The 14,334-nt window shown below is 42.7% G+C and overlaps 1 protein-coding gene across 3 annotated transcripts in view; it reads left to right on the top strand.

Moving 5' to 3' along the window:
- Nucleotides 1–13,598, top strand: part of RAB36 (RAB36, member RAS oncogene family) — a 32,741-nt gene extending 19,143 nt beyond the window's left edge. For all 3 annotated transcript variants that reach the window (XM_074973310.1, XM_074973309.1, XM_074973308.1), the window contains one exon: nt 7–13,598. In XM_074973310.1, coding sequence (XP_074829411.1) covers nt 7–71 — 65 coding nt within the window. In that variant the 3' untranslated portion in view covers nt 72–13,598. The remainder of the gene's footprint in view (nt 1–6) is intronic.
- Nucleotides 13,599–14,334: the final 736 nt, after the last annotated feature.

Here is a 14,334-nt window from a genome sequence, read left to right on the forward strand (position 1 = left end):
TTACAGAAATAGAAGGAAATTCACTCGAGACTCCAGAAAGCAACAGCCAAGCCAGCCTGAACTGCTGCTAGCTGCCAGTCATTTCTGCAAGCATCACACCTCCATCTGCATGTGCGTACACCTGCATGGCGCACCTGCAGCAGGGAAAGCTCTCAAGCAGCTTCCAGTTGAGAGATTGAAAGTCAGTTTATCTCAGGAAAGAATGGAGGAGCTGAAAATGATTCAAGCAACTTGCCTTCAGACAGATGATCTCTCTTCTACCCCTTGCTTTGTGCTCACCTTGTGCAGGCAGCACAATGGTACATAAACCTTCCCTGTGCAAGGGGGAGATTGATTGTGTGATGGCAAGCTGTCTTTACTTAAGGGGATGGACTCAACCCAACTTTTCCTCCTGCTACCAGGAGGACCTGTAAACAATGTTCTGTACTTGTTTTGTGTTCTTGGTAGCTACCAGAACTCTAGAATCTTGGACAGTGAAGTCCTGGCCCCATTCTTGTGGGAGCAGAAAACACATGGCAGTGCTGATTATTGTGGTGCATTTGATCTGTTTTATCTTTTAAACACAAAATCCTTGTACAAAATTATGCTGACTTGCACTTAAGCACACCTAGTTTACCATGATAGTACTGAGAGAAATATTCCTCTTGTATCTGGGGTCAGGATATCTGGTTTCAGGATATCTGTCGATCCTTTGTAATTTTTAAGTCTATACATATTCTTCGAATGGATGCAGACCAGAATTCCACTCAGGTGTGTGTGTGATCAGTGTGCTGGAGTAGTACTCATCAGAGCGACAGACATGCCCTGAGCCTCCTCATGGCTCCTCCCAAGGCTATATGAGGCTGATGCCACCCTGACCCCCCTTAGTCCCTTCTTATCACTCATGGCCTGAGTCGCAACTTCCCATGCGGTTCTCCTCATGCTTTTTTTCTGCTACATAGTTAGCTCTTAGCTATTTACAGATTTAATGAAGTTATGAGTTAGCACCCTTTAGATAGGTTTTTCTGTACATTTTTTATTTCTAGAGTAGTTTGTTGCTGGTGCTGAGCAGCAGGGGCATGGAGCACTCTCTGGGCTTCAAGCACTGCCCTTCACGTGGGGCATCTCTTCCTAATAATGACCCCGACACACACACACACACACAGGCCTTGTCTACATTAGGGGGGTTAAGTTGACGTAAGTTACGCATCTTAAGTTATGTAACTTACATATATTAAGTCGATGTAGTTTTCAACAGAGCTTCTGCCTCTCGTTGAGGTGGAGCACTGAAGTCGACAGGAGAGCACTCTCCCGTCCACTTATTGTGTCTTCACCAGACCCACTAAATTGATGCCACTGCATCAATCGCAGCAGCGCCAATTTAGCGCCTAGTGAAGACAAGCCCTATGTGTGTTGTGTCTTGGTGAAGGACATATCAAGGAGAGGCGTAGCATTTGCCACTCCTTCAAGAAACACACTCAGATTTCCAGGATCTGCACCTTATGCAGCATCTCCTAGAATAGGCCGTGAGATCTGCCTCTGCATTTGTGCCCTGCCATTTGGGCTGTATGCAGTCAGCCACTACTATGGTAAAGACTTCAGACAGGCTCTTGGGCTTGGACTCCTTTCCAAGGAGAAGGAGAGGTCAGTCTTTCTCTCTTGGGGTTCCTTGCACACAGACCCATAAGACTAATAAGAGCCACTCGAGCTCCAAAAGAGGCTCCTCTTCCACCGCAAATAGGGGATTGGTGTAACACAGAGTTTCACAGGGCACCTAGAGTAGGGCAGGGCTGTAAGCCCATGTTTCCCCAGTAGCTAGGCGAGCAACTCCTGGTACCATACCATCGACTCTGGATCTGTCCTCTCAGCAGCCATCAAGTCTGGTACTGGTGGATGCTGTCTCAGCACCACCTGTTTCAATCCTTACAACTTCACAGACACATGAGGTGGTGAATGACCTGCTCTGCCTATCTATCCCTGGTTTGCCATTGATCCAGGAGTCTGTGGGGCTGGTATTACCTCTGGCTGTTCTGGACCCTCAACCTCTTTGGCACTGGAGCAGAGAATGTTGTCAACACCAGCACTGGTACTGGTTAAGGGGACAGTCTAAGACAGTCTCATCTGCACCATCTGGTGCCTGGGTGTCCTCTACATCAGCTCTTGGATGTTCTTTAGTGTTGGCACTGACTGCAACCTCAGCTTTGGGTTTGGGTGTAGACATCAGGCTATGCACCACCTCCTCTGGAGCCTGTTTTAATACTGGACTTAGAAACAAGACCTTCTATGTCCCGAGATAAATTTATGGTACTGACTGCAGTACCACCACTGGTACCAACCTTACCTCCCCCCTGCTGGGAGTTGGACAGATTGGGCCATCCAATAGCCCCACTTGGTTAGGCACTGGTATGCTGACTGATTATTCAGAAGGCCTATCTAGGTCAGACTTGTCTAGCTCCTCTCCATCCCCACCAAGGCATGCAAAGTCCAGTAAACCATCTAGGTCACCTTAAGAGGGGGACCCTTGGAACTGGAATCAGTACCATTCCAATAACAAGGAGAGGCCAGTGTGGCCTGAGACATTTTGACCTCCAATGACCTGTTGGCTTATATGTGTCAGGGGTCGCACATCTCAAACCCTGGTCTACAGGACTCTTAGGAACCAGGAAGTTCTGACCTGCCACCCAGTGACCTGCTAACAGTTGCCAGAACCAGAAGCTGAATTCCAACAGAGAACTCCAGTCCTGGGATCTGATAGGTGGAACAATGGGAGTCCTGATTTTTTCTCTGCTTGTGTTTAAACAAAACACAGGAAGAGGAAGTTGTCCATGCAATTGGGTTTCCCCTGCTTAGGACTGCTTCCCTTGTGCTACCTGCTCCTACTGCCTGACTATGATCTCCTGGTAACCTGACCCTGCCTGCCTCCTTAACTCGCTCTCCAACCACTAGGTCAGACTGCACACATCCCGCTTGTGACAATATAGAACGCTTGGATGGCTCCTAGATCCTCCAGATCTTGATCTTCAGCCTGTTTTAGGAGAAAGTCCCTGGAACCATCCACATCAGGGCCTTGTGCACTGGAAGAGCAACTAGAAGCTCTCCCCTCTGAACAACCAGCTCAATAAGATGAGCCATGTTGGAGGAACGAGCTCTGTCTCAGGAGGCTACTTCAGCTCTGGTCAATTTATCCTCTCCCTCCCCAGAGGAGTCAGTGGTCCCAGGCTCACTCTTGCCAGTCCCAGAGCATTTTTAATTCTGTCAGGATGTGCTTAGAAGAATGGTCTCTGCGCTTGGTATATAATCCAAGTTATTTACAGGAGAATACCTACAAGCTATTGGACATTCTTCAAGCTGCAATCTCAAGAAGGGTAGCCCTCCCAGTAAATGAGGCACTTTTAGAGCCAGCGAAAGTGTTATGGAATACACCTGCTTTGTTGGCTCCCACAGCCAAATGCACTGACAGATGTGACGGTGTGCTTGCCCAGGGGTTCAAGTGTCTTTTACTCTCATCTGTCTCCAAATTCCCTGGTAGTTTTGGCTGCCAATGAGAAGTCACGGCAAGAAAGGTTCAAGTCAGCACCCAAAGAAAGAGAACTGAAAAGAATGATGGCCTGGGGAAGAAAGATTTATTCTAAATTATCTCTCCAAATGCAAATAGCTAATCTGCAGGTGCTGTTACCTAAGTATGATTTTCGTACCTGGGAGCCTTGTCAAAATTTACAGATAAACTCCCCGAGGACTCCAAGGAAGAGTTCAAAGCCTTTTTGGCAGAGGGCCATCTGGTCACAAAGACATCTCTTCAGTCTGCCTTGGATGTTGCAGATGGTTCCTCTAAGACTGTGGCCTCGGCAATGATAATGTGAAGAGTTTCGTGACTATATAACTCTGGGATAGCCTGCAACATACAACAGTATAGAAGACCTTCCCTTTGGGCATTTTCTATTTTCAGATAAAATTGGTGAAATATTGCACTCATTTAAAAGACTTCTAAGCAACCCTCTGCTTCTTAAGAGTTTATGTCCCAGTGTCCAAGAAAAGACATACACAACTCCCAGCATACCCAGTACTCCTAGCAGTACTATAGAAATCCTTTCTACCCATCCAGGCAAGATGACATGCTGAAAAGTACGCATAGACCTCAGAGAAGAAGGTCCACTAGCTCAGACTCCAACCAGCAAGCCCATTCTCAGACATCTGCAAGCAAAATCTGCCTTTTCACTTTTCCAATGAGGACAGCAACCTAATTATTCACAATCCACACGCTATTGTCTCTCCATTTGGGAGCAAACTATCTTGCTTTCTGGATAATGACAGACAAGTGGGTCCTAAGTACCTTGAGACTGAGATAGTCAATCCAATTCCTTTCCATTCCCCCTTCCCCATCTGTTTTCAGGGACCCAACTCACAAGCCTCTGCTCCTTCAAAAGATCCAGATACTGCTTGCTGTAAGGGCTGTGGAAGAAATTCCTGTACAGTTTCAAGGAAAGGAGTTTTATTTGGCCATTTTCGAATTCCCAAGTCCAAGTGTTGTTTAAGGCCCATTTTGAACTTTTACAGTCTCAACAAGTTCACTAAATACATGAGATTCTACATGGTTTCCCTGACATCTATCCTCCCCCTCAGGATTGGAACAATTTGTTTGCTGCCCTCAATTTTTGCAGTGCTTGCTTCCACATCACAGTGATACCAAGTCATAGGAAGTTTCTCAGATTTATGGTAGTGAGGAGACACTATCAATACACAGTTCTTCCCTTTGGCCTATTGTCAGCTCCTCATGTGTTTATGAAATGCATAGCAGAGGTGTCAGCATTCTTGAGAAGGATTGGGATACATATCTTCCCTTACTAGATGATTGGCTCATCCAGGGCATATCACTTTGTGAGGTCCTCAATCAGCTCCAATTCATTCTCCATCTCTTTGACTGGCTAGGGCTCATGCTGAACAAAGAGAAGTCCACATTAGTGCCCATGAAGAGGCTGACATTCATTGGGGCTTTGCTTGACTCTATGGTAGCGAGGGCCTTTTTTCCTTGAGAGGTTTCTGACCATTTACAATCTTTGTGTGTCCCTCAGGTCTCACCTGTTCAGTATGGCCAGAGCATGTCACACATTGGTACGTCACATGGCTCCATGTATGTACGTGACCATGCATTCCAGACTGCATTTTCATCCTTTACATACAAACACGGCTAAAGTTGATTTACCAACCAAGCAGGCATCTGGAAAAGTTAGTCCAAGTTTCTCCTGTAGTCTTACACTCTGTGGAGTAGTGAATGGACCAGGACATTGTATGTGCGGGGAATCCCTTTTCTTATCCCCTTCCAACTAGGACAATTATAATTGACACTTCTACATTAGGCTGGGATGCTCACCTGGGTGGTTCATGGGGGCCCAAGGGATATGGACATACCCCCAGGAAGAGAGGCTTCATCACGTTCCAAGAGAGTTTACGTAACAGAAGGAAACAATCACCTAGATCCACCTATTTAGCTAAGTGGAAGTGTTCTTCACTTTTGACTTCTGCTCAAGGGATTCAGTCAATAAGGGTGAGTGTCCAGGACAAATGTTCTGGCCCTTTCTTAAGTTCAGTGAAGGTTCACCTGGCAGCTATTTCTGCCCACTCAGGGGAGAACAGTGTTTTCCAATCCTATGGCTACAAAGTTTCTCAAGTAAATGACTTGTCTGTTTCCACCTGTAAAAGCATCAGTTCACCTGAACACAATGTTAGCCACTCTCATGGGAAGCTCCATTTGAACCTTTTGGCTGTTTGCTCCTGGGCACATTTGTCCTGGAAGATGGCCTTCCTTATCGCCATCACATCTGTGAGGAGAGCTGGCAAGCTGCAAGTATTAGTGGTAGGCCCTCCGTACACTCACTTTTTAAGGACAAAATGGCTCACTCAAAGTTTTTAACTAAAGTAGTGTCAACATTCCACTTTAATAAGATACTATATCTAAGTCCTGTGTTCTTTCCAAACCTGCATGTCAGTTGGGAAGAAAGGTGTTTTACATACCTTGGATGTAAGATGGCCATTGGCCTTTTTCATAGACAGAGGTAATTGTTTAGATGTTCTCCTTGACATTTTGTTTCTTACGAGGATAGGATGAAGGGCCAAGTGGTCCTGACCCAGACAGTCTGTAGATGGATCACTGCTATTACCACTGTTTATGATATGGCCAGTATTCCACCTCCTTAACGTCTCTTTGTCCAACTCAAAGCTTAAGTGATGTCTGTAGCTTCTCTCAATGATGTACCTTTTCTGGTCACTTAGAAGGCTGCTGCCTGGTCCTACATATATATGTGCATACATACATACATACATTCACTTGTCACTATGCGATCGCAACAGCTTCAAGGGAAGATGCAAACTTTGGCGAGGTCACTGTTCAAATAGAGTTCAAGCCCTGCCATCTATGATACTGCTTGTGAGTCACCTGAAGGGAATACACATCTGCATCCACTCGAATAAGAAAGAACAGTTACTTACCTGTATTATAACTGTTTGTTCTTAGAGATGTGGGTACAGATGTGTATTCCATGACCAACCTGTCATCTCCTCTGCATCAGAATTTTAGGCCACTGGCTGGTACAAAGGAGCTGAGGTAGATGGGGACAGCATCACCCTTATATAGCCTCAGGTGGGGTCATAAGGAGGCACAGGGAATGTGCATCATTTCAACAGGTATTGCTGCGGAAAACATATCTGGCTCCAGCATGCTGAGCGCGCACATGCACCCCCCCCCACCCCTGAATTGACTACATTTCTGCATCCACATCTCTAAGAACAATAGTTACAAGTAAGTAATTGTTCTTTTCCTGTTTAATGAGTTAGGGTCTGAGACAGTTTTTACATTTTGCTTTTATAATTTTTTTAAAAGCATATCAAGTCTGCTGAAAGACGACCTTAATCCTGCTCCCCTTTACTTCTCTGTAGAATGGGTGGCAGATCTTTCCTCCTGCAATCAGAATCTGGTCCTATGGATACAACTTCAGGGTAAAAATCAAAAAGGGAGATTCCATTGAATGGAGAAAGCTGTGAAATTATGTAATAGGTATAGTAAAGGAGAACACATAAACACTGATAGGAAAGGAAGTTTATGAGGTTGTAGCAAAATTCTGATAATGATTTTTTTATTGATCTAGTGTCACTGTGTTTCTGCCTTTGACATTTCAGGTGGGCAAAACCAGAACCCACGATCCAAATATTCCAAAACTTTGTGGAAGTCCAGATCTGAAATTTCTAGTTTAATTCCATCTCTGCTTAACATTCCAAAGGCTTGATTCTTCTCAGCCTTATGCTTTATGTAAGCATGTGCATCTGTGTAAAATAGTACCAGCTCTTTATATATAACCAGAATATTATAATTTTTCACTCTTTGTGCATGTGTGAATGGTAACAGAAAGTGCAAGGCACAGGAGAATCAGATTCCATGTATTCTGTAATTCCAAGAGGAAGTGGGTATACCCTTTCCCCTCCACTTGTTTTTTCATAGATCCCGTCTACGCTACAAGTCTAACCAGTCACAGCTATTATAAGTGACATGTTCTAATGTCTCTTTTTGTTCATAATATAGCTAGGACATGGTTTTTTGAAGCATGTTACAGCCGAAGTAATGAACTTGGTCACCCCTCTCCATGCTAGACAACTGTTAGCTGGTAAGGTTAGATGCTATAGTGTGGCTGGGCATATAATTGGTTTGACTACCCTTGCTGGAAGAAGTGTTCCAGTCCCTTGATGCTAGGAGCAGCTTGCTCCATAGCTGAATTGAAGCAACAGTGTTAGAGAAGGATTTTTGTCCTTATTTTCATATTACTTTTACCAAAATGGTGTGTGTTTATGTGTACTTGCACTCTTTCTACATAGAAAGAGAGAGTGAGAATTTTCCAATACAGAAACCCTAATGTGCTTGCCGTGTGCAGGTCTCTTAACTGAGTGGCTGTTGCAGAACGAGCACTCTCTACATGATTGCCACATCCTGGTGAGCTTGTCAGGTCATGCACTTTCCCTGGTTTCCTCTATTATTCCAAGAGTTAAATACCCTTCTGCCCTACCCCTATAAGTTTGATTCTTTAGGAGCTAGGATGATCATGTGTTAAAACAAGACCCATGTAACATGGAACAGATTGTATGAAAATCAGAGGCATTGGGAAATAGAGTAAAGTAACTCTGTGCTGGAGAGTCTTCTGCTGTGTGGGCAGCCCCGACTTGGTGCCGTAGGGACTCCTTTTTAAACCTTGTTAGTTGTCTCTGTTGATTTAAATGGCACAGTATTGTCAGAAATAACTGTAATACTTACCTGCTGGATCAGTATTTGTGAGACTGCTTTTACTATGCATGATTATTGTTTATAAATCTCTGATCAGATAGGTTTTGCTTATTGAACTTCAGCGTATATAGCAAAAGTACAAGGCAAACATCAAGAAATAACACCCAAGAGTATGTTCAAAGGAACTAGCTGATGTCTATGGTCATACATCGACATAAAGAAATGGACTTAAACTTCATATAGAACACACTACATTATTCTTACACTCTTCTTTACTGGAACAAATTTTAGAGAGGAAGAAGGAATTTAAACAAGGCAATCTCTCACTGATATGTAACATTCAGCCTCAGGTACCTAATAGGCAGTATTCCTCCAAACATAAAAGATGTATTGTAAAACTTTCACCTACACGAAACCAGGAAAACTCAGAGCCATAAAAAACTACTATAAACATTCTGAGTCAATTAACGAATCCCCCTCAAGAATCAAACCAAGGCATCAGTCCACCATTCCAGAAATCTTGTTCACCAATAATTTGATGTCCACAAAGCCCTAGGGCCAATGGAATCACTCTGAATTTACACCAGCATAAGTGAGAGCAGAATGTTTCCCATAATGTACAGTATACTCATAGTACAATGGTTTGGACGGAAAGAAAGCAGAAGACCCTAGGACAATTATTAATTATTAACCCCATCATGTAGTCACTACACATGCATCAGTAAACAGGGTGCTGAATGTAACAATCTAATTGGAGCCCAATGCCTCAAAACATACCAAGGAAAATAACAGAAAGACCTTAATAATATAAAAAATAATCAGACACAATGGGCCTGATTCTCAGTTATTTCATTCCTGCATTTAGATAGGGATGGGCGGAAAGTGAGGAGAAATGTGGCTTAAAACTGCCTTTGTATTTCCCATCTTCTGTTTTGCTCACAGCGTAAATTAGAACAGTCTCATGGAATTGTATGTATGCAACTTCTCTTAGCAACTTCTCTCTTCCTTTCCTCTTCAGACAAGGCTGTCATTAGCAACCATGCGAGTCCTGTTGGCACAGAAAATGAGTGTACCATTTGGTGGAGGAGGTGAATATGTGTGCCTGTGTAGAGTTATCGATCCAAATATGTAATGTTTTGACCTTATGATATTCTGTGTAGTTGTTTATCTCTCAGAACTGTTTAATGAGGATGACTAATAGATGCTCCCTTAAATCATGCCCATTCCATTCAGTGGACAGCATATCTAACTTCTTTGTGATTTACTGGGTTTGAATCACTACTGGATGGGTGAGTAGAAGGGGTGGCTTACTGTACTGGAGGATACCATATATGTATATAATATAATGTCTTTCAGCAGAAGCAACCAACATGCTTTGCAAGCATAAACGAATTGTCACATAAGCCCCCTTTTGAGGTACTATATTGTAGGTGAGTAGTATTAGCGTCATTTTACAGAGGTGTAAACTGAAGCTCACAAGGATAACAGGCCTGATTTTCAAACTAGGCCCCTATTTTTGTGGGCATAGCGCCTGAAATAATTTGGGCCCCAAAATTTTATATCCCAGGTTCAGTCATGCTTTGTCCTGGCAATTCACTGTTGGTGCTGAGGTATGGGCATAACTTGTTATAGACAGAAAACTGTGCCTCTAAAATTGGTTCTAAAATCAGGCCTTAAGTGACTTGCCCACAGTCACACAGTGAGTCAGTGACAAAGCTGGGAAGAAGAATATTTTTTAAATTGCCCTGCAAGTGTTGCTTTTATTATTGTTAGACTTTTGTGCAAAAACTCGTGGATACAGTCTCTTCAGCAATGCCATGATATTGCTCTGAAAATCAAATGGGCAGCTTTCCCACCTTATGTCTGTGAAGAGTACGGGTCCTTTAAAACCACACAGTACCTTGGCCTCAAGGGAAAGTGAGATTTGGTTCCAGAGGGCTCCTCCCTTCCCTTTTCTATGTATTGGAAATACTGAACTTGGAAGAAAACTGGCTTTTGTTTTCTAGTAACAGAAATGACACAGTAACTTGTTGTCACTACCATTTTATCTCTCTTCTACCTCCAAGAATCACACTTATAACAGCAGGACAATAAATAGCCTTCGGAAAGAGCCTAATCCATCCCAGTCAGTGATGGATGCTGCAAGGCCTGCCTTGAAAACCCCATTGAGATTTCCAGAGCACAGAGCCCGCTATTAATAATTGATTCTGTAAAAATGAAACTCTGATCATGTTACTATTGATGAATTGCTTAGACAGGGGAACACAAGAAAAGGGTTCCAACTCTCTGAAAAGTAAACACCTCTGTTCATTTGTAATTTCTTGGGCAGATGTTCATGTCTCTGGCCTAGATTTTAGTTGTGTGTGTTTAATTCTAACAAAAAGCCTAGTTGCTTTGAAGAAGCCTTTTATATAGTGAGTAATATGTCAGGAAAGAGGACAACTGTATCAGTTCTGAATGCTGGCTGTTTGTAGCAGTCCTAGATATATTAACTCTGGAACTAGCTGGTGAATCCCCCACAGTACATTTGGCAACAATGCCTGTCTCCTTTGGGGATTTTTGTTGCAGAGAGTGTGGAGAAGGGTGGTGATTGGGGGCCATCTGAAGACAAAGCTAAGGTGCTGGTGTAGTAATTTTTCTCAGAACAAATACAAATGTGATGCTTCTTTTTGTCTCAATAAATTGAAGTTAACGCGCTGATTGCCTGTTGTTTTAAACAATGAGTATGTATGTCTTTTAGTCAAAGCAGTAGATGATTGATCACAGGCCATTCAGCAAACAGCCATGTGGCAAGTGATATTGTTTTGGGCTTTCAGGTTAAGGCCAGGAGCTGTTAGAAGAGCAATTGATTTTATTTTTTAGTATCAGTTTTGCCATGTGAGTGAATATATGAAGCTCAGTTTTCTTATTGCCAGTAGGTCATGTGATTCACATCTCTCCTGTTATTTCTCAGCACCTAAAAGATTCAAGCCTGCTGTCCCTACAGGTGCATTGTTCCCAGTATAATCATCAGTTGTCTCTTGCATGAGAACTGCAGGGTCAGAATCTCACTGGCTTTTCTGCAGGCAGTGCTTCCTACTTTTTCTAGCTCTTTCTTTACCTTCTTCATCACCTGTTTCTCCCCTCATCTTCTTCATCCCATGTCTTCTCAGTTTTCTCCTTCATTTCTCTTTAGCCCTGCAAACAGGAGGGTTCTTCATGTCCCTCTCAGAACCCTGGATCCCTTCAGTTCTTACTCCCCTGCATCCCAGGGTCCTTGCTACACTAACCTCTCCTCCTGGAAGTTCATCAGGAGCAGTTGTTGGAGGCATTCCCTCAACCAGGGGCTGAGTGTGCTGCCCTCATGACACTCCCAGTCTCTGCAGGTCTGGGAGCTAGGGAACAAATATGGGACTTACTTCAAGTTTCCCAGAGGGGCTACAACCACATTATAGTCCTTTGCCTTCATGTCTTTCTCTTTTCTGGGGTAGGAAGTTAGGAAAGAGACTTTAATCTTTGAGTGAGTGTGACATGGATCACTTGGTCAGTCACATGAGAGAGGTGCTACTGCTGTGTGTCAGATTTCTGCTAATTTGTGCTCTTAGATTATAAATTGTTTGAGGGACTGACTTGAGTGCAGTTTTCCTCTTGTAATGTGCTGTATATCCATTCAGTGCTTTATTACTAATAACTGACATGCATCTGTTAGAATACATTCTTCTGTTCACCATTCTGTCTGCCCAACTACTCCCATGCCAGATATGGGAAAGCTAAGGGAAAGCTAAGTGTAATAACATCCTGGGCAGAACAGAAACCATGAGGATAGATGAGAGAAGAGGGGAAAATAATATCTCAGTCACCCTGCTCATTCCTTTAGTGGGTTGGGATCAGAGTCCATTTCAGATGTGCACCACAACCCAATGCAGGCTATTCTCCTCTCTGTGCTACACGTTCATTCGAGATAGGTGAATAAATCTATTCCCATTCTGTCTCCTCTCAGGCTTTGACTCATTCCAGGAAATACAGAAATATTCATTGGCAGGATCCTGAGTGGGAGTCCTCTCTCTTTCCAGCTCTTGTGCAGAAGTCACACACTGTTAGAAAACATTTTTCATCGATCACAGGCAAATGATAGACTGCGTTTAAAAAAAACTCCTTGAAAAGGACTCTGCTGTTAGGGTCCCAGTCTCACTTATATTAAACTCCCATTGATTTTTATGTTTCAGGATCAGGCCCTTGGTGAGGAGAGAGTGCCGCGGCTGTGGGAGGGCTACACAGTTTGTTAGGAAAAGTGACTGGCTTTTGCCCACAAGAGGGTGCCTCAGGGTCAGTTATGGTTGTTCTTGCCTGAAGTAGAGAAGCCATGTTGTAGTTTATTTTCTGTGCCACTAGAGGGGGCATGCTGGCTGCTCTAACTGCTAGTCATAGGCACAAAATCATAACAGTTTTGTACTTGAAAAGTAATATGCACTCAGACCACTGCTATATGCCTGCCATCATAACTTTGCCTTTACAAAGTTTTGTGTGCCTTTAGAATGGTACTATTCTGAGTAAATAAAGTGTTTGGGGGTTGCTCAGAAGTCCAGCAGCTACTTCTCATGCTCATCCAAATTCCTGATGCAGACACAGAGACCGCAATAGGTATGGAGACCCAGTTGTTTAATTCCAATACTAATTAAAATTGAATGAGTCATACAGAAATTCAGCCTCTGGCTTCAATACTCATCAGAATTCTTGTGTTTTCTCACTCTGTTGGATACACAGGAGAGGGGAGAAAGGGCATGGAAACCTTACCTGCCTGATTCCCATGCACTTTAGGCTATTACACAACATCTTTGTGAGAAATAAAGAGCAAGGGAAACTGAGACTTGAGTAATCTTAAATCAGCGTGTGAATTCAAATGACAAGTTAGATCCAAACTGTATATTTAAACAAATATAAATTATTGATTAGTAATTTATAATGTTATGCATATGGCCTTATAAAAACTGCTGTTTACATAAATGTCATTATATGGATTTTTTTTTTCAAATGTAATGTCAATGAATCCTTAACCCTTGATCAATCTCTGTCCCATATGTGTTAGAAGCCTGGGTACTAGTCGAGGTAGGCATTTTTATGAAGGAAGGGGGAAAGTAAAAGCTCTGTAATAAACAGCAAAAGAAAGAACAGTGCAAAGCTGAAGGCACTATTAGCCAGTTGCAGAATGCATTTTCGATGCGTGAAAAGGTTTTATGGGCTATTGAACAACATCAGAAGTATAAATGGCTAATCTTAGCTAACTTTGTGGACAGCAGTGTTTTTTTTCTCCTAGGACCTCAAAGCACTTTACAAATATTAATGAATTGAATTAATTTAATGAACAAATTTAATATAATGAATTGTCTGATACTTTATGGAACCTTATTAAAAGCTGATGTAAAGAGCTACCAGCAGAAGTCATAAGAAGTTTCGTTGGTCCTACAAACTGGAGGAACTGTTCTACATAGTCGTGATCCCTTCTACTGCCACTTTATCTTTTAAGTATTTACACACACACACACATATATAAAGCTATATAGCAGTCCTGCAACAAGCCTTGTATCAAACATTAAACAAAATCTAACATTATATATTTTTTTTAAAAAAAAAACCTCTTCTTATTCACGAAAAAGGGGAGAGAAGAGTGAATTCTAGGACTGTCCAGTTGGATTTATGTATATTTTGTAAGATGCTTAGATATTGATGAATTCCATAAGTACCTGGTTAAAATAGAATACTCGGCGGTGTGATGCAAGTAAATATTGTCATCATATTACAGGTGGTTAAACTGAGACAGCAAGAAAATAAGGGACTTGTCCAAGGATGTATGAATCAGTTGCAGAGCTAGGAATAGAATCCAGCTCCCAAACCCCTACTCTAGCTACTGGCCATCCTTGTTTCAGAGCTGAGGATTGAGCATCCCACCTGGGAGCTTTGGTTTTTGTAATTTTGCAGAACTAAAACATGAGTCTAGCAACAGGATTCCACTAATCAATGAAGACCATGCTAGTTTCTGGCCACTAGTTTGCAGATCCATCACAAGTGTCCAGCTTATCATTTAGTGGAGTATTGGGAACTCCTTGCCCTTATTC

The sequence above is a fragment of the Natator depressus genome, chromosome 15, assembly GCF_965152275.1.
Source record: "Natator depressus isolate rNatDep1 chromosome 15, rNatDep2.hap1, whole genome shotgun sequence".
Taxonomy (NCBI): domain Eukaryota; kingdom Metazoa; phylum Chordata; order Testudines; family Cheloniidae; genus Natator; species Natator depressus.